At 32.7% G+C, this 25,691-nt stretch overlaps 3 protein-coding genes and 1 long non-coding RNA gene across 10 annotated transcripts; 3 read left to right on the forward strand and 1 right to left on the reverse strand.

Moving 5' to 3' along the window:
- The first annotated feature begins 6,187 nt into the window (after window positions 1–6,187).
- Window positions 6,188–7,300, forward strand: LOC106662699 (GPN-loop GTPase 3). Its single transcript, XM_014386936.1, has 2 exons — window positions 6,188–6,611; window positions 6,668–7,300. Exons 1-2 carry the CDS (start codon window positions 6,339–6,341, stop codon window positions 7,229–7,231), a joined length of 837 nt encoding a protein of 278 aa, XP_014242422.1. The 5' UTR covers window positions 6,188–6,338; the 3' UTR covers window positions 7,232–7,300.
- A 2,797-nt stretch (window positions 7,301–10,097) lies between these two features.
- LOC106662883 lies at window positions 10,098–13,436 on the forward strand. Of its 2 annotated transcripts, none has more exons than XM_014387319.2 (7): window positions 10,098–10,160; window positions 10,229–10,348; window positions 10,540–10,608; window positions 10,663–10,719; window positions 10,780–10,827; window positions 13,186–13,233; window positions 13,300–13,411. In XM_014387319.2, the coding sequence occupies exons 1-7, from the start codon at window positions 10,136–10,138 to the stop codon at window positions 13,341–13,343; spliced, it is 411 nt and encodes a 136-aa protein (XP_014242805.1). In that variant the 5' UTR covers window positions 10,098–10,135; the 3' UTR covers window positions 13,344–13,411. The 2 variants fall into 2 exon arrangements, with proteins under 2 accessions (XP_014242805.1, XP_014242806.1); XM_014387320.1 differs by having other exon boundaries at window positions 10,122–10,160; window positions 10,229–10,327; window positions 13,300–13,436.
- Window positions 13,437–13,551: 115 nt separating this feature from the next.
- LOC106662909 (BTB/POZ domain-containing protein 2-like) lies at window positions 13,552–19,069 on the reverse strand. Of its 3 annotated transcripts, XM_024226156.1 has the most exons (8): window positions 18,809–19,069; window positions 18,675–18,741; window positions 16,144–16,268; window positions 15,803–15,936; window positions 15,544–15,748; window positions 15,337–15,469; window positions 14,946–15,283; window positions 13,552–14,402 (listed from the first exon to the last, which is right to left on the reverse strand). In XM_024226156.1, exons 3-8 carry the CDS (start codon window positions 16,240–16,242, stop codon window positions 14,073–14,075), a joined length of 1,239 nt encoding a protein of 412 aa, XP_024081924.1. In that variant the 5' UTR covers window positions 16,243–16,268; window positions 18,675–18,741; window positions 18,809–19,069; the 3' UTR covers window positions 13,552–14,072. The 3 variants fall into 3 exon arrangements, with proteins under 3 accessions (XP_024081924.1, XP_014242841.1, XP_014242842.1); XM_014387355.2 differs by having other exon boundaries at window positions 18,675–19,069; XM_014387356.2 differs by lacking the exons at window positions 18,675–18,741; window positions 18,809–19,069 and adding an exon at window positions 16,623–17,881.
- Window positions 19,070–20,509: 1,440 nt separating this feature from the next.
- Window positions 20,510–24,183, forward strand: LOC106662923. 4 transcript variants are annotated; one of them, XR_001339978.2, is made up of 8 exons: window positions 20,510–21,980; window positions 22,121–22,211; window positions 22,285–22,469; window positions 22,631–22,868; window positions 23,345–23,420; window positions 23,503–23,654; window positions 23,737–23,885; window positions 23,956–24,183. It is a non-coding gene; the product is annotated as an uncharacterized LOC106662923 (long non-coding RNA). The 4 variants fall into 4 exon arrangements; XR_001339977.2 differs by having other exon boundaries at window positions 22,121–22,215; window positions 23,345–23,654; XR_001339975.2 differs by having other exon boundaries at window positions 23,345–23,654.
- The last annotated feature ends 1,508 nt before the right edge of the window (window positions 24,184–25,691 follow it).

The following is a 25,691-nucleotide window of genomic DNA, read 5'->3' on the forward strand; positions in this document are numbered from 1 at the left end:
TCTTAGAAGATTCACATGGTAGTGATCATTTCCCAATACTAATAACCGCTGTACACAATCATACCCCATACCTAAAGCCAGACTCTTGGAAAATAAACAAAGCCGATTGGAAATTATATAAACAAACGGTGTCTCTAGAAAACCTTGACTTGAACGAACAGAACTCTAACACACTTCTACAAAATGTTAATACAAAACTGCTGGACGGCGCTCGCCGTGCTATTCCGCAAAGCAAATCCAATCAGTACCAAAAAAGACAAGTTCCATGGTGGAACAAAAAATGTCAAGAAGCTATTAAAAATCGTATAAAAGCCTTAACCAAATTTCTACGCCATCCATCAAGTGAAAAGCTGGAAAGGTATAACNTCCTATGTTTTTCGTGCTATCGCTACAGGCGTGTGCAGGACAAAAAACTGCGGTAAATGCGGTGATGCCTTGCATGATACTAAAGAATGTACCAACCAAATCAGTTGCATTAACTGCTCGGGCGGGCATCCTGCGTACGACCGTAACTGTCCAATTTATATAAAAGAAAAGTTGATAGAAAAGATCAGGTCCCAAAATAAAGTTTCATACAAACAAGCTGAACTGACGTATAATACCCTTCAACCCCCAAAACCTTTAATTTCATATGGAAAAATTACAACGGCACTAACACCATCAAGTACAGTAACAACAAACAACCTGACCGCCGTACCCACACAGATAAACGATGACAAAACATTGCCTCACCTCAAGACAGGATCTCAGGAGGAAGCTACATACCAATCAATAGCATAGCCCTTTTACCAGGATCAACTTAGTAAACTCACAAACCTCGTTGAATCCCTTATTAAAAGAATCGTCAAACTAGAATCGAAAATAACTCCAAATGACATAACAAACGATACACTCATATCACCTGCTCTCTCCACAAAGTCAGAATTAGTAGCCCCACTAAAAATAAAGCTAAGTAAAATAAATCCTCCAACATCAAAAAAGAAACCCACGCCTCCAACCATAAATCCCCAACAAAAACGTCAACGCCCCTCATCACAAAACTCCACTTGCTTCTCTACCGATCTTCACTCAATCCCTGAAACACTAAATAAATCACAATCAAATATATCCTCTAAAAAATAAGAGAAAATGTCAATAACTAATAGAGCTCACTGACTGTACCAATCAACAATACACAACACAAACTAAAACTAAAATAAATAAATAAATAAATTAAAAAAAATATAAAAAAATTATAATAATAAAAAAAATTAAAACACAGAAAACAAAACCTAATTCCATGGTCTCAAGTAACATATAGTTTCCCTTTTGCCCCCTTATGAATATCTTACAATGGAACCTGAGCGGCTTGTTTTATCGTAGAAACGAATTAAACTATCTGATGAGTAAATTAAATTGTTCGATTTGCTGTCTTCAAGAAACTAACCTCAAGCCTACATACAACATTGAATTCCGAAACTTCATAACATACAGAAAAGACCACATAGATGGTCAGATAGCATGCGGAGGTGTAGTGCTAATGGTTAAACAAGGAGTCCCTTACATACCTCTCCGTCCCATACCCCCTTAAGTCCCTTACCCTTAATTCCGAGCTACAAATTGTAGCTATTAGAGTTCTATCAAACCCACATTTTACCATCTGCTCCCTATACCTACCGCCAAGTCAGAATATAGATATGGAAGTGATGCACAATACCCTTAAACAACTACCCAGGCCCTTCTTAGAACTAGGAGACTTGAACGCGCACAACCCCATATGAGCCAGTGACTCTACCAGTAATAAAGGCAAGCTAATTGAAGCGTACATGGATAGGCACAATATAAACATCTTAAATGACGGTTCACCTACTCGTTTCTGTACAAGATCGGGACAACTATCTGCTATTGATTTAAGCCTAATAAGCCCGACTTTACACCCATCCTTAACATGGAAAGTCTTAGAAGATTCACATGGTAGTGATCATTTCCCAATACTAATAACCGCTGTACACAATCATACCCCATACCTAAAGCCAGACTCTTGGAAAATAAACAAAGCCGATTGGAAATTATATAAACAAACGGTGTCTCTAGAAAACCTCGACNTGTCAGACAACTTTGTGCAAGAAAATGGTGTCCCACAGGGATGTGTACTAAGCGCGCTACTTTTCTGTATTAGCTTAAATAAAATGATTGAAAAAGTTCAACTGCCCGTTCGCGCAATGCTATATGCTGACGATATAATCATCTACATAAACGGAAAAAACCATCTCATGCTACAAGACATGCTACAAGAAGCTCTAAACTCAGTATATAAATGGTTAAACCAAACCGGATTTAAGATATCCCCTTCTAAAACCACTGCTGTCTTGTTTGCCAGGAGACGGCCAGGTGCCCCATTGACGCTAAAATTAGCTGGTACTAGAAAAAAAAAAAAAAAAAAAAAATTCCTTCTATTTAAATATTCAATAAACTCCACAAATGTAAATATTGATTTATTTAAATAAAGTAACCGGTACTCAGGAAAGGACTCTATAAAATTTTTAATTTTATCTATTAAATTCACAATTTTTTTTTAAATCCTGCAATAAATATGTAATAATCAAATTAGGCTTCTCTCAGAGTTTATTTATATCACTGTATCAAAACGATTTTCTATTGAATATACCACTAAAAAATATTTTAGGACTACTAGGTGACAAGCTTAGACATAATTAAAATAATATTTTTAAAACAATAAATTACTAACTAATACTTAAAAGATTGTTTGAAATTTTGTTTAGTAATATAATATTGGTACCTAATTTCTTTCTAGGTTCTAAAATAGTCAGACATTACAACCATTAAATTTTCTATTTAAATTCTTTCAACTTAATTTTCGTACCATTTATCATTTCTTCTGGAGTTTTTGTTTTCTTTCAGCTTTCTTAAATTGCCAGGGGTGCTGCTAGAATATGTTGAAGTTGTCTATTTCTAGGATTTTTTTTACATCCTTGGATCTAGTTAGTTCTAATGGTCGGTGATCTGTCTAAATCACATTTTTAACCCCCCCCCAGGATTTTAACCCCAAATCTTTTCCTGACACTATAATGCCCTAGAAGTCCTTTTGAATCTACATATCTTTATCCAGCGAGGCCAGAGCAACAATTCATAGGATAATCCTGGGAGGCTCCAAATAGCCTACTTGTTTTAACTAGGAACAAATAAAGCTTTGGGGGGACCTTCAAGCAGACAGGGTAGTTCTGGGGATGCATGTTGATGCCATCTCCCCTAAATCCAGATTTGATAAAACATTTCAAATTAAAATACCTGGTAGAGCAGACTGGAAAAAAGGAATTTCAGTTAATGCCGACAATATCTGGTCAGCAGATGGTATTTATGGAAATAAACCAGGACTAGAATTCATGTAAGCCTTGGGCAATATGCTACTGTAGTACTGTCTTTCAATAGGAGTCTGTGTCTTATTGAACACTGTGCCCAGGAAATTAAACAGCTTATTAACAGAAGAATAACCATCTATCAGACTCCCAGGAGGCACTGAGGGCAATTACCACATCGATGGTAAAGTCAAGAAAACAACAAACTTATCCTTGTCTGAGTACCTGGTCACACAGGGCAGAGGGGCAACAAAGAAGTTGGTAAATTAGCCAAGGAAAGTTCGGTGAGGACACCTATTGCCTTTGAACCTTTTTTATGGCATACCAAACTCCAAAAACGTGGATCCATTAGACAATAGATTAAATATAAGTCCTCTGTTCAATGTGAATGTGGCACAGGATAAAGATAAGCAAAAAAAGTCCTCAAAGGATCATCACAGGAACTAAAAGCAGAACTACTAAATCTAGAATATATTAGGACTATATTAATAGTTACATTGGACACTGCAGGAGGCATGAGTATAGACTCAGAGTTGTGGAAATAAGCCTGTGCAGATATTGCCAGGAAGAAGAAGAGACAGTGGAACATGTCCTCTGTTGGTGTGAAAACCTGTGCAGGCTGAGATTCCTACTCCTGGGAGAAAAAAGTCCAAATTTATGGTGACCCTCAGCCTGATGAGCCCTATTCACAAAGTTATGCGATAACTTTCCCTCAATAAATAACTTTTTGTCTTTTGTTATTCATTGAGACCATTTGCCAATCACATTTATATACCCTCCAGGTTTTTGAAACGTGTCTTTGTTCCCTACTGTGTTGGCAAGCTGTCAGATTTGCCTACATAAAAATTTTCAACTCTTTTATCCCAACTTATTCTGTTTGTTTGTCGGTCAGACCATTCTAGTCTATAAAAAGAAATTCATTTTGGAATAAAGCACAAGAAATTTATAAAAATGGAATGCTTCCAACAAAGACAAAGAGAATAGAAGAATAACTGAAATCCATTAAATTATGCATTGATGGTGTAATAACCAGAAATAATGTTGCAAAGCTCTTAAGTATGTTTTTCTCAAGTTCATACAAAAAAGTAAAACATTGTGGTAAAGTTTAAAGGGTGAACCTATGCTTATTTGTCTGTCAGACCATTAGAACCTTTAAAAGGACGTATACATTAAAAAAAAAAGCACTTGAAAGATAGGAAAATGCAAAGCTTCTGACAAAAACATGTAGAATCGGCGGGACAGTATAATTGAAATTCGTTAAATTATGTGGTTATTGTTGGATCACCACCTATTTAGCAAAATGTAATGCTTAAGCTAAGCTTAAAATAAGTATGTTTCTGAAGTCCCATCTTATTAAAAATAATGAAACAATGTGGTGAGGTTTGCAAGAACGCAGTCTGCTTTTTTGGCTGTCGGATCATTAGAATCTATAAAAGGACATATATTCAACAAAAGCACACGAAATTTAGCAAAATGAAAACCTTCTGACAAAGTCATGGAGAACAGATTGAGCAATATAATTGAAATTCATTAAATTATGCAGTTGCCTTGTAGTGAAGTATGTGGTCTGCAGGGAGAACCGACTCTTGTTTCTCAGACTATAAAAACCTATAAAAAGACATGTACATTTGAAAAAAACGCAAGAAATTTATCTAAATGGAAGCTTCTGATAAAGTCATGGAGGGCAGATGGAGCGGTATAATTGAAATTCACTAAATTATGCAGTTGTCATGCCTTCATCAGAAAAAAGGTTGCTAACTTGATAAGTGCATATTTCTGATGTTCCTTCAAGTTAAAAAATAGTTATCTACGTTGGTCTGCAATGTGAACCAATGCCTGTTTGTCTGTCAGACTATTTATTTATTATTATTTATTTATTTATTTTTTTTATTAGACTATTAGAAACTATAAAAGGATATGTGCATTTGAAAAAAGCACAGGAACTTTACCAAAATGAAAGCTTCTGACAAAAACAAGGAGAATGTCTAGTGCAAGTTTATGAAATTCATTAAATTATGCGGTTGTGGTTCACTAGTTATATAGAACAGATTGAGCTGTATAATTGTAATTCATTAAATTATGCAGTTGTCTTCATCAGAAAAAAAGGACTCAAACTTAAGGTAATTGCGTTTTTCTGATGTTCCATTAAGTTTATAAAAAAAGTGAAGTATGATGGTCTGCAGGGTGAACCTATGCTTGTTTGTCAGACCATGAGAACCTATGGACATTGGTCCATATGGCATTTGAAAAAAGCACAGGACATTTATCAAAATGGAAGCATCTAACAAAGACAAGGATAATGTACAATGTAGGATATATGAAATTCATTAAATTATGCAGTTATCATTGGATCGCTAGTTTTTCAGCAGACTGTAATGCTTAAGTTCTAAATAGGAATGTTTCTGAAATCCCATTGAGTTTATTGAATATAGTGAAACAGTGTGGTGAAGTCTGCAAAAGTGCTTGTTTGTTTTTTGAGAGCGTTAGAACCTCTAAAAGATTATACATATTGGAAAAAACACAGAATATTCAGCAACATGGAATGCTTGAAAAAAAAAGAAAAGAAAAACAGAACAGTATAATTGTAACAATCATGCTAAAAGTAAAATACAAAAAATGTTGGTGTTAAGAAACATTTGAGAAAATTGGAATTGACTTTGGGAATGTTATATATTTTATAAGACTAATTGTAAATAGTGTTTTACGAAGAAAAATCATTTTAAAATTTTACTTTTTCTTGTATTTCATTTTTTTTAATGTCCCCTGTTTAGTTCTTAGGCTCGCCCATCATCATCACTCATTAGTTCACACTTTCCAATGTTTAAGCGGCGAGCGCTGTCAGTTGGCTGTCACCAGACAACAAGTTGCAGAAAGTTTCCGTCAGAAACCCGTCGTTGTCAGTGTGTTTACAACTGTTTGGTTGCTTTGCGAAACTGATTTTGAACTTATAATTAAAGTTTATATTGATATCTGCTATTAAAAATGAGATACGCACAATTGGTAATTGGCCCGGCCGGTAGCGGTAAATCGACTTATTGTTCTGCAGCGGTACAGCATGCCGCATCGTGTAACAAATTGCTAGAAGTTGTCAATTTAGACCCGGCTGCTGAATATTTCGATTACGAACCGCTCGCAGATGTCAGAGAGCTCATCCATCTGGACGATGCGATGGAAGACGAAGACCTGAAATTCGGCCCCAACGGCGGGCTCATATTCTGCATGGAGTACCTCGTCGAGAACGCAGAATGGCTCAAGGTAGGCCATTTTGGTTTCTATATTGAAATATATAAAAATTTTCGATTTGTTTCAAGGAGAAACTTGGCGAGGATGACGACGACTATATACTGTTCGACTGTCCTGGCCAAATCGAGCTTTTTTCGCACATGACGACGATGAGCCAGCTATGCCGTATGCTGCAAAACTGGAACTTCCACGTTTGCGCTGTCTTTTTAGTCGACGCGCAGTTCATGGTTGACGGTGCTAAATTTTTATCCGGCACAATGGCCGCACTTGCTGTCATGGTCAACCTCGAGCTCCCACATGTAAACGTCCTGAGTAAGATGGACCTTCTTAGCAAATCGGCTAGGAAGGCCATCGAAAACTACCTCGATCCGGACCCGCACTATCTTCTCGGGGAACTCGAGTCCGGTTCCAACTGGAACAAAAAATTTAGACGGTTGTCCGAGAGCCTCGGGAAGCTTATCGAAGACTACAGCTTGGTACGTTTCTTCCCGCTGAATCTAAAGGATGAGGAGAATATGGCCGACCTACAGTTAACTATAGCCAATGTCATTCAATACGGAGAGGAATCTGATGTTAAAACCAGAGATTTTGATTATCCTGAAGAAGACAATAATGTTGAATTCGATGAATAATTTTCATATGATAGAGATAAATGTAACTTGGCTGTGATTATATAATTAATAAATATCAATGAACAATTATGGAATATTTTTCTGAAACCTTCATATACTTAAATTTAGTTTTATAAAACCAATTCATAAGGCTGGCGATTTCCCTGATCTAAAAAACTACAGATCCGTCTGTATCCAGCCAGTACAAACAAAAGTATTTGAAGCCCTGGCACTTAGTAAAGTCCATTTGCAGCTTAATAATTCAAATAGATGTCATATAACTAAGTAAATCCTATTTGGCTGATAGTTTCCTGGCTGAAAAGTTGAATAATACAATATCCAAGAAATTTGTCGTTTCTTCAGACTTCAGACTAGCATCTTGGTCCTTTTCCTTTCAAATTATTTATTAATGATATTACGCTTTGCTTTTCTGATACAATTTTCTCTGTTTGCTCGATGTCAAAATTTTCAAGTGCTTATTCAGAGATCGTGAGATGCAGTCTGGTGTGACGTAGGTTTTAGAAAAACATTTTTAAAAACAATGGGCACTCAACACGACACAAGAATGGCACAATTACGCAGAAAACAAACACTTTGAGTCCTGAAGATGATCTCACTAAAGATCAAAACATTAAAGAAAACGTTTTTCTAAAACTTACGCCATACCAGACAGCATCTCACGATCTCCGAATAATCATCGACTAACGGTCATTAATCATCACACATTTTCAAGTGCTTTCATATCTGAATTTACAGAAAACTACCATTAGCCTTAATAGTTTTTTAGAAGAGTATGGTACATACAATATTGGAATACTGTAACATTGTATGGAGTCCTCTATTACAGACAATTCAATGGTGACATTAAATTCATGCACCAACTAAATTCAGTAGATAGCTCCTCAGACGATCTCATTTTTCTAATCCTATGCAACCAACTCTCCCAGAAGAAAGGTTCCCGTGTATGGCAAAGGGTATGCAGATTTAAAGGACTTAATAGTAAAACATGATGTCACTACAGAAATAAATTCTGTTTTTCTCAAATGTCGTTGAGGTAGCCCAGTAATATTTTTTTGCAGAAAAAGACAGAAAATTTAAATACCATTCCTGTTTTGGCCAGAGCAAAATAGGCCCTGCACCTTGACCCTTTGAGTTCTCTCCTAAACCTCTCCTTTTGAATTTTTTTCAGCAGTTCTGATTTCTCTATCTCCCAGTATGAATCTATTGTGAACAAAAAACCTCTTCTCGGCTCACCTCTCTCCTCTTTATTAAAAAAAACCTCTCCTGGAGCACCTCTCATATTCCCTTTCAATTTTTCTTTAATACTTCCAAATTTCCCATCCTATTCTTCACTTCACTGAACTATAGGTTGTTCTACGGTGGTGAAACGTGCCCAACCTTGCTACATCCTTCAGTGAGTAATCCATTTTTTATAGTCCACGCCAAATAAGTTTTTCTTTATTTCCTTTATTTAAATTTTTTAATATTCAGAATTTTTGGTCCTCTGGGCTGGATAAACTTGTTCAAACTCCTAATTTCCATTTCCATTTTCTAATTCTTCAATTCTAAAATATTTGTTCTATTTCCTATCGTTTTGATTGTTCGAATTCAATTCAATGAACGATTAACAAACAGCTTATACTTAATTGATGAAAGACACCTCTTTTCTAAAAGTTTAATTTTTAAGACCCGCTGCAAGCTTTTAAATGTCGATTTGAAACCGTGGCGTGATGAAGGTCAACAAATATGCTCTCTGTAATTACAGATCAAAAGAAAGTACACAACATTTTATCGGCGAATGTACCGTTCTGAAGGAAAAGTAAAATGGCTCCAAGAAAAAGCCTCATTAAGGAGGGTATCATAGAATGGGTAAATGGCAAGAATTGGAATTTGTTAGCAAATTTTCTAAAAGAGGCGTTTAGTTAAAGAAATGAAGTGAATTTACTCTTATTATTACATATTTTTTTATTTACAAACACATACAAAAGAAAATGTTTTCATAAAATAGAGAATAACATTAAAGACGACAACCATGATCGGGGTAACATCAGTGGAGTTGGAGTTAGTCTTCACATAATATAAAACATACAAAAGTACAAAGCTGTGTTGAATTTATAAATAAATAGTGCATTTGATATAATAACGTAACTTAAGCAAAACAAAAATAATGAACTAAATAACTTAAATTGTTCTATTTATTAATAAATACAATATAAATTATATGAAGCTCATTTCATAGTTGTTTTATAGTAATTGAACAATACCTAATTATGACTTTTCATAGTCAATGAATTTAATTTCCTCTAAGTTTTTATTTATTCTTTATACTTTAATGTCTGTCTAGCCCAGTAGACGAACTAAATTTTCATGTTGAATGTGTTAAAAATGAAATAAAATTTAATTTGTATTCATTCTGTAAATAAAACACTATTATCTATCATCTCAACATCCTGTCCTACGCTTAATATTCATAGATACATTTTCCTCAGCAATTACCTTTCAACCAACTCTATGTTGTAGAATATATTAAAAGTCCAAACTCCCCCAACTACTTAACGATATAATTTTTTTAAATTAAAAGCTGTAACAAATTTGAGAGTCTGGAACGGATCTAGACTCTGGTCAATAGCAATTAGTATTCATTTCTAGTTCATTAATCACTGTAGTTTGGTAATCTTTGGTTTAAAATTGTGTTGACTTTATTATATTTTTGTATGAAATTTTATTTTGTTTAATTTTGTAAATAAAAAATTGTTCAGTCTGTATTTTGTATTTTTTCACACTATTTCTTCTTACTGGGTCTCTGTAGTCTTATAAATGATTGAATATTAAAAATACAAATAAATAATAAATAAGTAATGCAAAGAACCAATAAAATTCTAATTTTTTTGTAATTGTGGTTTTTTTAAAACACATGGCTTAATCATGTTTTTAGTGAGAAAATTGAAATGTAAGTTTTTCTATTTGATAATTTTCGATAAGACTGTTGGTTTGGGCTAATATGAATTTTTTGAACAGTAAACCCTATTCAAGCGGTCAACTATACATCAAACACAAAGGACACAAAAGCAGTTTGTGTACAAAATGATGAAGCAGAGAGTATTTACGATTTTCCAGGTGTGTCATTGCTAGAGAATGGTAAATATCTTTATTGTAACAATAAATATTAAAATAAACCCATCTAAAACATTAAAAAAACCATTATTTTGGGTTTTGGTATGGATGGTTTTCCACTTATAAGTAATAATAGGTAAAAGGAGACATAAAAAGTTAGTTTCTGATCTTGATGTTAAAAGAATCACTTACTGATCTGTACAAAACAATTTTAGAAACTTGGTCTAAAGTAGAAGAAAACCCCATAGAAAGGACTAATTTTGAAGAGCATTCAACTGTTAATGGTAAATATCCAATTAATGGTAAATGGCGATCCAGCTAATTTTTTTTTCTTCTAGAAACAGACAAGTGTTTATTGCTAAATCCTAATCAAGATGATGGGTTCAATTTTATTGGTAATTTCAAGAACAATGTAGAAAATTGTATTGATCACTATATTTTTAAATTTGTTGTAGATACCTCGATGTTTTCAGAAGATGTGTACAATTTAAATGATAGTGAAGGTGAATAGATTTAAAGATAATATCATACCATAAATTTTAAAAAATTTATCTTAACTTAAATAACTTGTGCCTGATCATCCAAGTGTGTACAATTTTTATTAAAAGCCAAACAAAAATGATTCCAAAATAATTAAAGTTATCATAATTTGGCTAACAGCTTTGTCAAAGAAACTTTATCTCTGGTACTAATATTCCTTTGGATACATGAGCGTCATGTTTTGAGCTTTTGCTGATTTTTTTCCCCTTTGAACTCACCGACACTATTCCCCCTTCACATGTTCCCCTTTCTGGATGCGTCTTTCTCATTGAATGAACTTAGTAAAGTATTATCAAGCCTTAAAAACAAACATTGCCACACCCTGATTGCTTACTGCACAAGTTTTATAAAAATGCATCTCTTAATTTAATACACAATTTATTCAACTTCTTTAACTACATATATAAAATTGGTGAAATTTCCCCATCATTCTGCAAATCAATCTTCTTTCCTCTTTACAAACAAGGAGACGTTAATGATACAAACAATTATAGAGGTATATCTTATCTGAACTCTATTTCGAAAATTTTCTCTTCACTTCTCTTAAATCGTCTAAGATCGTTTATAGAAAAAAAGGAAAAGACAAAAACTTTTGTCAGAGTTTCAGCCAAATTACTGTGCTGACAATAATATTTTTGTGTTAACCAACTCATTAAAATTAGGCTTCTTGAAAAAGGGAAAAAAGTATTGCTGCTTTATCAATTTTAAATTAGCCTTAGATACAGTTGATTATTTCTCATCGTTCCTCATACTATAAAATTTAGGAATTTTCTCAAAATTTTTAAACATTTGAAAAACCCTTTATTCACATGCAGCAGTTCATGGGTCAGATGGTATTTCTAAATCTTTTAAACAGGTGGAATGAACACATGGATGCGTGGTGAGCCCTACCCTGTTCTCTTTATTTCTTTATGACCTATGTGGTGTTTTGATGGTGGGTATTAAAATAAAGATGACGGAATCCTCATAGCAGACAATCCTAATAAATTACAGAGAAGAGTAAACCTTTTAGCACAGTATTGTCAGCAATGGAATTTAGAAGTTAATCTCTCTAAAACTTTTTTTTTGCAATGGTGCTAAATTAGCTGACAAATAGTTTTATAAGGGAGAAAAAGTTGAGGTTGTTGATCAATACAAGTATCTGGGATTTTGCTAACCCCTTGTATCTCCCTTATAATCTCCTCTCTTTTAGACTCCAAAATACTTCATGCCAAATTTGGACTTAACAAGGTGTGGGCTAAACTTATACAAGACAAATGTCCCCTTTGACTCTAAAACAAAAGTTTATAAAAGTTTTGGAAAAATTTCAAGGTACTTCCTCAGAAAAACTGTTTTCTTTCCCATCTGTCACCCCTTTTTATATGTTAGCTGTTTGAACTGAAATGGAACTAAATACTGCCTTAAAATACTAAAATTGCCAGGCCACCATTTACCAAAAATCACTGCCCTGAAAATTTTTATAAAAATAGACTCTGGAGGTTCAAACAGTTTCTATGACACAAAAGAATCATTCTGACTTTGCAGAGCCTTGGAATGGTATTTCTTCCTAGGAATACCAGTTAATTGGCCTGTCTGACAAAATAAAAGCATCCATAAAACTCAGCAACAAGTTTCTATTTCTGCCTGCTTCATTTTGTACTAAGCTGTCATAGGAAATATTAACATCAAAAAGGTATTTGAAAAAATAACGATCTAAGTTTCTTCGAACTTTGTTGGCTTTTTAAACTGAGGGAACTGCTGTTTTTAAAATATAAACCATGCTCCAAAAAAATTCCACTGATGAATGTAACTCATTTTCTGGATCAATTCCTTTGCTTGTTGAAGTCAGGTTCGACTATTTTGGAATCTGAATTCTTTCAAGGAAAGAAATTGTTTCTTATCTGACAGGTTAGTGTCACTCTTGGCCACTTATTAATTATGCATACCATTCTTGGAGAATTTGATCGGATTGGAACTAATTTTTGCTTTTTCAATTTTTTAACACTGTAAATTCAGATTTTTTTAAAGCTTTAGTTAACTTATTTTATTATGTTTTTGTGTCACTTTTCATATATTTTGGTGAATGAACTATTAAATTTTGCCAGTTTATTTTCTTTTTGTTGATTTTATTTATTTTATTTTATTTTCATGTCTTTCTCCTACAGGTGGTCTTTGCCATTGCATGCAATACTTTTTTTTTAAGAATTGTATTTTTATTTTATTTTAAATAAAAGCACATTAAATAATAATAATTTACCTAATTATCATATATTCAGTTATAAAATTTTTATTATTTGAGTGAATTAGAAACTGGCCGAGTTAATTATTATTTAAATTTATAGACAGTCAACTGCAAGAAACAATTATTGAGATAAATCTAGGTCTTTCAGGTAAATATTATAAATCGCACTGTATTTTATTGTATTTCACAAATTAATAATTTGCTTTTGTTGTAGATTTCATGTTTGAAAATTTCCAAGACATGCCGGAAATAAAATAAGACTTCAATATTGTATAAATATCCGTAAAACAAAAATTCAAGTTTAAGAAAAATTACTTGTTATTACAAACTTTAATACATTAATTGTCCGTTGGTTTTGTGTTGTTAATTTATATTTATTTATATAATACTAGTTACAAATCCTTTAAGTAACATTTTTTCCATTGATTTATTAAAGGGAAAAGTTAATAAAATTATTAATGACTAGATAGTTACATATTCAAATAACAAAATTTCTTTTTATGTTGTCTTTTTTTATGCTAAATTATTTTTATAATAGCATACTATTATAAAATTGCAAGCATCAAATAGATTCTAAACCAGAAATTTTATTTATATTAAAATTATGGCAGAAACAACACTGGGCCTGTCACTCATATGTTTTTATGACACTCAAATGCATTTTGGCTATGTGTCATCTTCAGTGAGACATGTCCAGTTTCAGTCTCACTATTCTTGCGGTTTTGCCTCACATTTTTGCCATTCAATGGTTATTCTGGGTGTATCATCATAATCTATCATCATTAATATTTTTATAGGTTTTAATGATTGAAATAATATGCATCTTTGTTAAGATGCATATTAACTTTATAGACTATTTTTGTTAGGAATTTAGCATGTACACACAATCCAAACAATGCTAACTTAACAATGGGAACAGATTAAGATCGGAGTTGTACGTTAATTTATGTCAGTTATGGAAAAATATTTAAATTCAAATTAATCATTTCACTGACCTATGGGTAAAAAATAAAGTGATTGTATTGGTAAATATTCACCGTCGAGTATAGCATCAATTTGCATTCCGTTCGATAGTGTTCCTGAAAGCTCTGCTTTGTAAAAATTATACAGCATGTACAAACCGCTGATACTACTCATGTCGATTTCAATTGTGTGAATTTTATCTTTCCATAGTGCGACGGGTAATGATAAATTTACGATGAGTGCGTTGTCCGCATACAAACACTGGCTCATATCAATTGTCAAAGTTTTGTCATTGATTTTCAACGTAATAACTGAATCCTTGGCCAAATATTTTGTTTTTATTCTGCAACTCAACTGGAAAAGAAAAAATCTTTTATGTAAGAAAATATATATAATATTGCCACACTGATCAGAGGTCTCATCATACAATGGCATCATAGGATGGCTCCTAGGCCATGCACGCAAAGCTTCTGAACAGTGCAAGAATCTTAAGGTCCTCCGAGGCTTTGTCATCCATGGCCAAAATGAGGAGGGCCCGAAAAAATTCACATAGCAATTCGGCTAGCGACAGCAGCAAATCAATGGGCAGCAGAGGCTGTGGGCTTGAATCTTCAATGACAAAGCTATGGACCATGACCCTTGGGTGACAAGGCCTCTGAGTGATGAGACAATATGAATAAATAATACCAATTGTTAATTAGTTAATAATTAATATTAACATGTTAATAATTAATAAATAATAATTGTTGTGTACCATAGAGTACAATAACATTGGAAGACCAAGCTGTAAAATTTTTAAAAAATGGAAAATGTTATTTGTTTATTTACCCTCTTTGTACGTGTAAATACAAATTATAATATATCTTTATATAATATTAGTCATGTATTGATATTTACCTTTAAACCTGAAATAATGACATCCTCTTTAACTGATATAAATCCAGAGCATCTGTTCAAATGCCTTGAAAAAACTGGAGCTTCTTCAAACAGTACACGGACCTCTTGAGGCCCTTGTAAGCAGTTTCGAAACTTACCGCCTCTCAAGGTTTGCGGAAAGCCTTCGGGAAAAGGTATACGACAATCTTGAGATGTAAGATTTGCTAGGATGGCCAAAATCTCTTCACCCTTCAATAAGCCACTGCTGATGGGGCCATCGCAGAATTCTTTTGGTGTCATGTTAAAATAATGAAATTTAGGAATTAACAAGTTTCGATAGTATTCTTTTGATTTTTCTCCTGAAAATGTTTGAATTAATGTCGATCAAATGTGATATGTTTATTTGATTTACCTTTGTGTTGTATCCATTTTGCAATTGCTTCGAAAAGATCGAATTCCCTTGCTAACACATTCCCATCTGATACAATTTTCACAATACTACTTTCACTCAAATGAAGGAAACCTTGACAGTTAATCGGTATCACCTGAATTTAATATTTTATTTTATTTAGCTAATAGAAAAATAATTTGTTTCAATATAGCATTTATGCGACCATACTCTAAGCGAATAGTCTTCCAGTTTCTTTAAAGAGTAAAGAATGGAAAATTCATAACAAATGCATGCTGTGTTGTCGTTGATGTTGTCAAAAATGTACTTGTAGCAGTATGCGGTAACAAGCGGCGATAACAACTGATCGCCAAGTTTATAGAGAGCGATAGCTTGTTCACATGATGTCAGCTTAATATTATTTGTATAAATTAATCTGAAAAAAGAAGATATAAATCTCTATTTATAAACAGAAAAGTTTTTTACGTACTCTAAAAACATTTCAAATATTTCAGGAGCTGCTGTTACTTTAACAGTATTTGATTTACTCTCCAAGAAATGACTCCCAAACAGCGTTGAAAAAAATTCGCTGCACATTTTCAAAATAATTTTATGTGCCTTGAACTGAAAATGCATGTATAAAATTTTTTTGGCAACCCACAACAATTTTCTCTTAAGACTAAGTGATTGATTGTAATTGATTGATTTCTTACAATGTCATACTCATAGAAAAGAGTTTGACAATACAAACAAGATAAATAAATACATTGCATCCTAATTACATAAATTATATTAATTTGTGTTTAAAATAACTAAGACAATTGAACCTACAATCGTTGATGCTTTATTGTCAGAGACTATTAACTCAACATCACAGTGTAACTTGGTTTCAAACAAAACCGCTATTTTATCATCCCACGATGATTTCATTTTAACACAAAAATGCTGAGCCTTTTCTGCAAAAAAATAAAAATAAAAACGGATAGTTGTATCAGCAAGACTAAACACACTAGAATATATATCTATGTATATTTGAATAGTACAAAATGTTATTTATTTTGAATATAGTTGTACCTGGAACATTTTTTTAATATAAAAACTTTAATCATATTCTTAAACATATTTTAAAAGTCAATTAAACAAAAGATCTTGCTATAACAAGATTAGCAGCCTTATATTTGCATGATGTAAATCATTATGTCTTTATTAGCAAGATTGCTGGATGCCATAGAAGCGAATTTCAAGGTGCCAACCAGGACAGGTAATATTAATCATTTCTAAAAAAAATTGACATTTTATGTAAAGGTTGCCTAAGGTGTATCCTTAGGGGTTTGCCAGGTACTTTGATTGTGCCTTTGTTAGCCAAAACTTGTGAGCCTCCCGTAGAGAAAAGGCGGTTAAAATTGGCATTAAATTTCCTCACCAAACTCGTCAGCCTTGAGAGCCCAATTATTAACAATAGACCTCCCACATTAGTTTCAGCTTTTCTACATTAAATCCCGCAGATATGCTCATTACATAAAAGCTATTTCGACCCTTCATACCAGCTTGATTACAGTGCATTGACACAGTATTTTTAAAAGACTATTCGCAGACCGCTCAACACTTAGTTCAGAAAGAATTTATATCGAATATGGATATAACACTATCTAAACCATCTGCAAAATTTTACTGATGGGTCACTCTTGGATGGTAAATCAGGTTGCGCCATTTTTGATTATAAAAAAAGAACCGTCTACACAGCGTAACTGACCGCCATAGATAAAGCGCTTGAATTCATTAAAAGAAGAAATTAAATTAAATTCTGTATCTTAATGGACTGTTGAGCACTGTAGATAGTATATGTAAAACCCCAAGTTGTAAATATTATTTCAGATATTTACAGAAAGATCTTTGAGCTAACAAAGCTGGACAAAATGTGACAATATGTTGGGTTAAAGGTCATGCTGGTATTTATTATAACAAAACTGAAGACACATTGACAAAAGAGGCCACTATATCTGGTGTATCCTATCAAATTAAAATAAAAAAAAATTCTATCAACTGTGGTTCAATATATGGGATAAAGACTACTGATCAGTAACAGTTGGCGAGTACTATCGAGCTTTATCCCAAAGCTAAAAACAAAACCGCGGTTTTGGGAACGAGGCGGGCAAAAGGAATTCTATTCCACTATTTTCAGAATGAAAACTAACCATGGCTTGTGGGAGGAGTTATATGTACAGAATTGGATTAAGGACATCCCCTAACTGCCCAACATGCGACAGTCCTCAAATCCCAGCCATATAATGCTGAATACCCAGAGTATGAAAACCAGAGAAACAACTATCGACAGATTTTTGTAGTGACCCCAATATATTTGGTCCGATAAGTCTTGAACTGTTGTTCGCAATAAAATGACAGTTTGTGAATTAATTTACAACTTTCTTAAGCCAGTTAACATTTCGTTTTAAGGAATTTAGAAATAGCTCTCAGACGGTAGAGGCAGGGGTGTCCTCGGCGTCCTGTCACCTTCCTCCTCCCATTCGGGTAGAGAAAAAAATTATAAAAATAAATAAATAAATAATAATTTAAAAAGTAAAATAAAATAAATAGATTAAAAACAACCTACTAAAAACTAATAGCAACCAAAACAGTAAGATAATAAATACAATAAATAAAAAATATATGACAATACTTCCAAAGGATAAAGTCAAAAGAAGGAAAAAAAAAGTGTCAATTTATTTACTATGTACGAAAAGTTTCAGCGAAAGAAAGCTTGCATACAGCCCTACGGAGGGTCTCGTTCAAAGGTGGTCACAGCTAGAGCTTATGGCTCATTTTAGGACCCGACCGAATATTATGATGAGATATTCCAGATAGAGATGCCAGTTAAGATACATTCCTTGTGGGGTACACAGACGACATTGCCACGGTAATTAAGGCAAGATACTTGGAATGTATGCAGACAAGGTTCGACCAAATTATGAGATGAGCCTCATCTTGGATGGCCATGTATAGAGTTGGGCAACAGCAAAAATANAGAGAGAGAGAGAGAGAGAGAGAGAGAGAGAGAGAGAGAGAGAGAGAGAGAGAGAGAGAGAGAAATAATAGACAGATAAGGCTAACATTTTCAAACGCTCAAGTATTTCACTTTACTTAGGTTGAATTTGATGATAGATAACATAAATTAGATTGTCTAAAATGATTGGTAATGACCAAAGTACAGCTTCATTACCCTGCAGACCAAATGGAAAAATCTCATAAGATCACAGATTGCAAATGCTCAATGAGTGTCACATTAATTTAGTTAAATTATATACAATTATTATCGCGAACAATAATGCAAAAAATAATTTGTATATCACATTTAAAAGACTTACCAATATTTCAATGTACGTTGAGCAACAAATCCAATAGACTTCGCAAAAAAACCTTTATCTCATGACCCTTGAAAGATATTTAACATTGATAAGCTACAAATGAATGACGGTGATCAATTTGGATATTCATATACCTAATTTGTAAGATTCAACTCCTGTTTTTGAACAAAAAGTTGACATGACACCTTTCTTTATTAAAGTCTTACTATTTTCTAATATATGACACGTCAATTTTAGTAAAATTTATACAAATATTTAATTTCAATACTTACAGTTCAAATCGAGAAAATATGGTATTTCAATATTTTGAATCTGTTGCATAAAACTCCACGAATAATTCTGCTCTGGTGGAAAAGCAATGTAAAACAATTTTAATAGTTGTAATTGTTTACAGGGAGCAATGACTGTACAATAAGAATCATATTTTTTTTACAAAATTAATTATTTAACATTTATAGGTAAATATTAATAAACAAGAAAAAAAGTTTTTAACATATAAATAGTATTAATTTAATAAAAACTCAAGTTGAGCCAATACAAAAAAATAGTAATGTTTGACCCACTTAATAAAATCAAATGGCACAAAATTTGAATTGTCATGTAGTCATGAGCCCTGCATTTGTTTGTTAATATTTTTCTTTGAAAGGAAATGAAAAATGAACTTTATTCTGTGTTATAGTCCCTTGAATAATTAATTATGAATATAATTTAATCGACATTTTTAGATCCATAGGAGGATTAGGTGTTACATTAAGTAATACCAAGAGGATAACGTGTAAGTTCATAAAGAAAAGACATCTTGAAAAGTTTATTGTAAATTATAATTTTTTTTTCTTTGTCATGGCTTCAAAACCCATAATTCATACACTTATTGTATGAATTTTAGCCAGGTAGTGATAGCCAAGGGTGCTCGTAAAATTTGCAATGTGCTCGGTTGCCCAAAAGTAGTTCAAAATATTTGCTTCTGGGAATGCGGGAATTGAAGATGAACCACAGTTTAGAGACCTGTCTTGAATGCCTATGGATTGAAGTAGTTATCGAACTGGATCTGTGTCAAACATGTCGACAGCTAGCCAAACCATTTCCTATAGCTTACAACTTGGAAAGACGCTAAAAGTAACCAAATGTGTTCTTCATAAACTGATTCAGAATCTAAAAATTGTCCTTTCATCGCATTGATGACTCAAAGTAGAGACATTTTTGACGGATTATCACATGCAATGAAAAGTGGATCATGTACCATTGGTCGTCACCAAATGAAGTGAAAACCGAATATTCACCAACAAAATGATGCTTTGAATTTGGCTGAGTACTTTTTTAAATTTTTTAAACCACTTTTGAGCAGTGTGCTCACTTATTGTTTCATTGCTGAACACACTGCAAATTTTATGGGCTGCCTCGACCGTCATAGTACAAGCTAAAATTCATACAATAAGCATGTAGGTAATTTTGGGTTTTGAAGCCATAAAAAAGTTTTATAATTTTCAGTGAACTGTTCAAAACACTTTTTCCTTTTCTTTTCTGGCTACCTTGTATAACACTTTTAATATTAAATACACAGTTAATTCATTAGTGTCAGTATATCTAGCTGAGTTAAGCTTGTAATTTTGTAAGAACTAACTCAAACTTCATGGTCCTGGTTGTAGAACGGTAGCTTTAAAGGAACTCAGGTGTTGAGATGTGGGATTTTATTGTCTTTTTTGATGTAAAAGGCTCGTAGGCACATTTTTTTAATGTATTTTTCAAGAAAAACGCAAAAAATCCCAAAAAATCCCAAAAAAATAAAAAAATAATTATATGAAATCATAATTATTATTATTTATATGTGTGTTAATAAAAACTGTCTAAGCTTGACCCATGTCAAAACCCATTATTCAAGATGTAACAGGCAAATTTTTCTCAAGATGGTACAATATGCCAAAAACTGAAAAACATATTTGATCCCTTATTCCATATTTTATCACTTATACTGATTCTAGGATATGGACTTGGCCGATAGATCAGCTCATCATTTCCAGCTGCCCCAAAAAATAGACCCAGCAGAGGTTGACTTTCTTTCACATATCTGATTTGTTTAGTTTGGTTTTGCAATTCAGCACCATTCCTGAGCCAATGCTGTTTATAGTTCAAGCTTTGATGGTCGCTTGGCTTTCTGACATGACAGCTATATTATATTTATGTACCCTTTGTTCAGATTGAATTGGGTACATCTTTCAATTACATAGAACTGAGCTTGGAAGATACTAGTTTATTTTCCTGTGGGTTCTGAGTATTTGGTTCCAGGGACGAATACTCCTGCCCCCATATGTTCTAGCATTCTAGATCTGACTAGTGTACAAGTAGATGGTGCCCTTCTTAAAGAAGATATTTTTCTCTTTTCCCATTTCTTTTGGGTACTTAACTTTGTTTCAAAATTTTGATTAAACTCAAACGTCCTATTCATGTCGTCTGTTGGGGCCATGAGTATCGGCTGGTCTTTCCTTAGATTTTTACTATTTCTCCATTTTAGTTTTATTCCTATTGAAGGTTTCTCTTTAATAGTAATAAGGTTTTCTGTGCAGTTCTCGTCATCATCTGGTGGAGGGAGTTTAATCCCAGAATCTTCTCCATACCAGATGTACGACATGTTCTCTTGGCTCCCATTATACAAATGTATGCAAGTCTCTGTATTTTCGTGAGTTCTTTTCGTTTCCTTATTTGTTCTACTTTATTGACCCAGACTATGGGGCAATATGAGAGAATAGGTCTCACCATCATGGTGTACGTACAAAGCAGGGTTTCAGGCCAGCATCCTAGTGTTTCCTGCTATTTTTCCGCACACCATTAAGGCTCATGCCCTTTCTTGATGGTAGAGCTGATATGTTCCTTAAATGCCAGTGTTTTGTCTAGTGTGACACCTCGGTATTTGGCCTCATTTTCAATTCTATCACAATGTTATTGAGTGTTTTCTTGGACTTAGAATCTTTAGCCTCAATAATTACCATCTGTTATAATTTAATATGAAATTGGAATAAAATTTCACCATGGTAATGACATTTTACAATATTTAATAATATTGGAAACTTAAAATGGTTGATAAGTCGTTTTTTCTTAAAGTGGCGGGACTAATTGGGGGCACCGGTCTGGTTGCATACTCAGGCTATAGATTATATAAATACATTCAGTGGCGTAGAGAAGTTGCTGAGTTCCGCTTGAGAAAGAAATTAGATGAGGAGCGTGGGATCGATCGTACATGGAGTGAGGAAGTAGAGTTTTTAGTAGCACAAGGTCATGACCGCAAAAACATTCATAGTCATATGGCATAATGTAAGAAGAACAATAATTTACATTACATCATTTAATTTCTATAGTCTACTTACTATATAATATATTCAGATGATTGTGTACCTTGCATCTTTTAATGTAGGTATTACATTGACAACATGTATGAAATAATTTGTTTTCAGGTATTCATTCAATTCAGGGGGAACAACAAAAATGAAGGGCAAAATTACAGGGTTGTAGCATATCTAGAAGTGGACGTAGAACATAGAAATTGTAGGTAATATTATAATTATGCTTTTCATTTAACATATGAACCTGTTTCTGTGTATTCAACAATCGTTTTCAGGTAGATATAGTTTGTAGAATTTGTAGCCCACCTCAGCACAATCGATTCCACTCGACTCATCTAAATTCTGCCTTTTTCTTCACTCAGCAAGTTGTCACGTCTCTGAATGTTCCTTTCCTTAATCTATAGCACAGGAGCAATCAGGTTTGGTCCCTCCAGTTAGTCCTAAAAGTAGAAGAAGAGGAGTGAGTAAAGTTTTTTTTTTAAATTTATGAACAGTTTTTATCAATCTTACAGTTTGCAAATATAATTGCTTTGTGACAGTTTTAATTCATGTTTATCTCATTACTATAGCTTTTTGCTTGTTATTCATCTGATTTCTAGTTAAATCACAATTTTTTTGTAGGTTGAGTTTTCTGATCCCAATAGGGGGTCAGAAAAAAAAAGAATAAGACAAGAAAAGAAATTTTAATGGTTTCTTTCCCACTGTATATGAATGCAATGCCCAAAAGTTCAACAAAGGAAGAAACTAGGAACAAAGGGCTGGTGACGAACTTAATGTTCTTATCATCATATTAATTTACAAAAACTGAAATTGAACAATCATTGCATGTTTAAAGGCAACTGCAAATCACAAGAATTTTGTAAGCATTTTTTTACTTTGCCTACTTCGTGATTCAGATTCTTTTATATTAAATTGATTGATATTTCAAAACAAAATTACTTTCACTTTTTGACCTCAACAAAATTGTAAGTTGAAGGTCCTGGGTTCAAATCCAGCAGCCCTGCATTGTAATCCAACACACTGAAAATGTTTTTTCATTTTTTTACACCCAGAGGGTTGATATGAACTCTGTAGTTGTATCACATCCTAAAATAATAATAATAATTAATAAAAATATACAATAAATAAAAAAGTGAATGGTTACAGTTCAATAAAAGAACATTTGTTCCTTTTTTCAGCTCAATTTTCTCAATTAAATAAATTATTTATATTAATCCACATTGTTTGCCAACTTTAGGGCTACTCCAAAATTATATAAATAATTGAAATGACAATTTGAAATTACACTGTGTAATCATGTTGTTCTGCACATCTGATAATTGATACTGATTCTAGGATATGGAGATGGCAAGCAGATTATGACATTATTTTAAACTACAGTCCCCATCAGAATTTCTACATAATGAAGATTGTATACACTTGTGGCCAACATAATCAATTATACATTTAAATTCATGATAGTCTTCATAATTCATTCATCATTTTGATTCTAGAATGGTTATTTGAATGTCACTTTACACACAACACGATTTTCTGCCGAATACCAAAAAATACCAAAAAGTAATATGTTCAATTACAGATGACGAATAAATAAAATAAATGTTAATAATAAATTCACGATTTAATCAGTTTAATATACTGAATTGTAAGTAATGATTTAACAATTACACTTTCTAAATCATATCCTTTTACATGTGTGATAAAATATTTTGCTTGGTCCATTCTAGGATATAGATGTGGCAGACAAATTGCAACAATGTTAAATCTACATTCTGATATTAACCAATGCAAATAATACATGTATAAAAATTATAACGTGCAAGTGTAAAAACATTTTAGAACAATTTCATAATTAGATTTATATATAACAATATTGGTATTATTCTCAATAGTCTTAATTCTTAACCAATTTATTTTCCATATTTGATCACTTATTCTGTTTCTAGGATTGGGTTTGGCCAATAGATCAGCTCATCATTTCCAGCTCTCCCAAAAAATCACATATTAATGAAGATTTACACTAATACTATGTCGTTATGGAGAAGAAAATTTTACAAAAAGTCAATATAATTTATTATTCTCAATGTTGTTTTTCATTTATGATGTCTATATTAATACCAAAAACTCTCTGTATTAACTGTATTAATCTCTATGTTAATACTGATTAGTCTGCTCTTTGAATGTATTCGTTCAAGTTGAAATACATTTAAAATTGTATGTTAAGTCTGTTTGATTGTACTTGTGTTTAACTTTCATTCATAATTAATACAATAACCTTTTTTTCCAGAATTAAAGGTTTTCTATTAATTAAATGCCATACAAGACAACAAAATTATTTATAAATTTCAAGTCTTTACAGAAATCCGTTCATATTTATCTGAATTTATNATATTAGCACATGGTTCTATGTCTAGTAATTCAACTTGAAATATGATTGTTGTGCATCCCAGAGCTGTGTGATTCTGAACTTCTCAGTGTCATTATGTCATAGTTTGCTATCTTTGAGACATCTTTGTACCACGGAAGAGCTCTCGGTTTTTCACTTTTCATTTATTATTATTACATTCTGCTCCATTACAATTTAATTTTGAATTTTAAAGATTAGTATTTTTTCCGAATTTTTGAATTGGCTTTGGCTGTGTCATTTGTCAAAGTTCTCAAAAAGTTTATATGTCCAGCATTTGATTAATGGTTTTCACTGTTTTCAGATGAAATCTTAGTACCTCAGTCTTTACCACCATTACATACATAAATATAAATAATAATACAGAAATATAAGGGCGGAAGTTTATGGGTAGTGGATAGAATGTCTGGCTAGGTCATTCTAAATCACTGCAGGCTAGATCTGGGGTCCTTGTGTTTCATAATTCAAAGAATAAATATGGAATGCAAGAGGAATACATTTTTTCAAGCTCTGTGACAATGTGGACTATTACCTAATAAAATGAATTGAAATTTGGACTATTATTGGGTTGTCCGGAAAATAATGCAGGATTTTGGTATTAAACAAAAAAAAAGAAACTAGTTACTTTAAAGCAATGTTCTTTANTTATTTCCAAGTAGCGGAATGCTACAGAGGTAAACAAACAATATCATTTGGAAGAGGATTAATAAGTGTTGACATTCATACAAATGATTAATCCTGTAAACGTAAACAGAATATTTTATATAGATTTTTTTTAATGAAAACTTAAAATCCTGCATTATTTTCCGGACAACCCAATAAATGCTCATTTGCCTAGATATAAAGAAGGTGAATCTACAATCACTGAGAAGATGAGTAAATCAGTTAATGACCTATGTTGTGGGTCTATTGTTTATTAGACTGTAGTTTTTCAAGTTCTCACTGCAATTTATTCAGAACATTTACCTATTGTTTTCAGTATTTCCTTCAAAGTTTTTAACAATTAATGAGTCGTTTTACAATTTAGTTTTACAAGTTTTACAATTAATATGTATTTTGTTTCTTCTGGGTCTTAAAATAAATCTTATTAATGTGAACAAATATATTATTTATTAGAGAGTAACCTTTTGAGCTCAGAAAATATCTTAGTCACACAATTAATCCAGGAAATAGATTATTAATATTGCCATTCTAGAATAATCGTCAAATGAGTGACTGGACAAATGAAGGCAGAAGCAGCTGGATCAAAAATGAAATTATAAGTGCGAGGACATGTTC

Source organism: Cimex lectularius, unplaced genomic scaffold (assembly GCF_000648675.2).
Source record: "Cimex lectularius strain Harlan isolate CLEC.00 unplaced genomic scaffold, Clec_2.1 scaffold66, whole genome shotgun sequence".
NCBI classification, from domain to species: domain Eukaryota; kingdom Metazoa; phylum Arthropoda; class Insecta; order Hemiptera; family Cimicidae; genus Cimex; species Cimex lectularius.

Coding starts and splice junctions, on each gene's coding strand:
- LOC106662909 (XM_024226156.1), bottom strand. CDS start 16,242: ATGAAATCATCGTGGGATGATAAAATAGCGGTTTTGTTTGAAACCAAG. Junction 15,937..16,143: donor ACAATAAAGCATCAACGATT/GTAGGTTCAATT, acceptor ATGCATTTTCAG/TTCAAGGCACATAAAATTAT. Junction 15,470..15,543: donor TGGAAGACTATTCGCTTAGA/GTATGGTCGCAT, acceptor TATTAAATTCAG/GTGATACCGATTAACTGTCA.
- LOC106662699 (XM_014386936.1), top strand. CDS start 6,339: ATGAGATACGCACAATTGGTAATTGGCCCGGCCGGTAGCGGTAAATCG. Junction 6,612..6,667: donor AGAACGCAGAATGGCTCAAG/GTAGGCCATTTT, acceptor ATTTGTTTCAAG/GAGAAACTTGGCGAGGATGA.
- LOC106662883 (XM_014387319.2), top strand. CDS start 10,136: ATGTTTTTAGTGAGAAAATTGAAAT. Junction 10,349..10,539: donor TGTGTCATTGCTAGAGAATG/GTAAATATCTTT, acceptor AAACAATTTTAG/AAACTTGGTCTAAAGTAGAA. Junction 10,720..10,779: donor TGATGGGTTCAATTTTATTG/GTAATTTCAAGA, acceptor AATTTGTTGTAG/ATACCTCGATGTTTTCAGAA.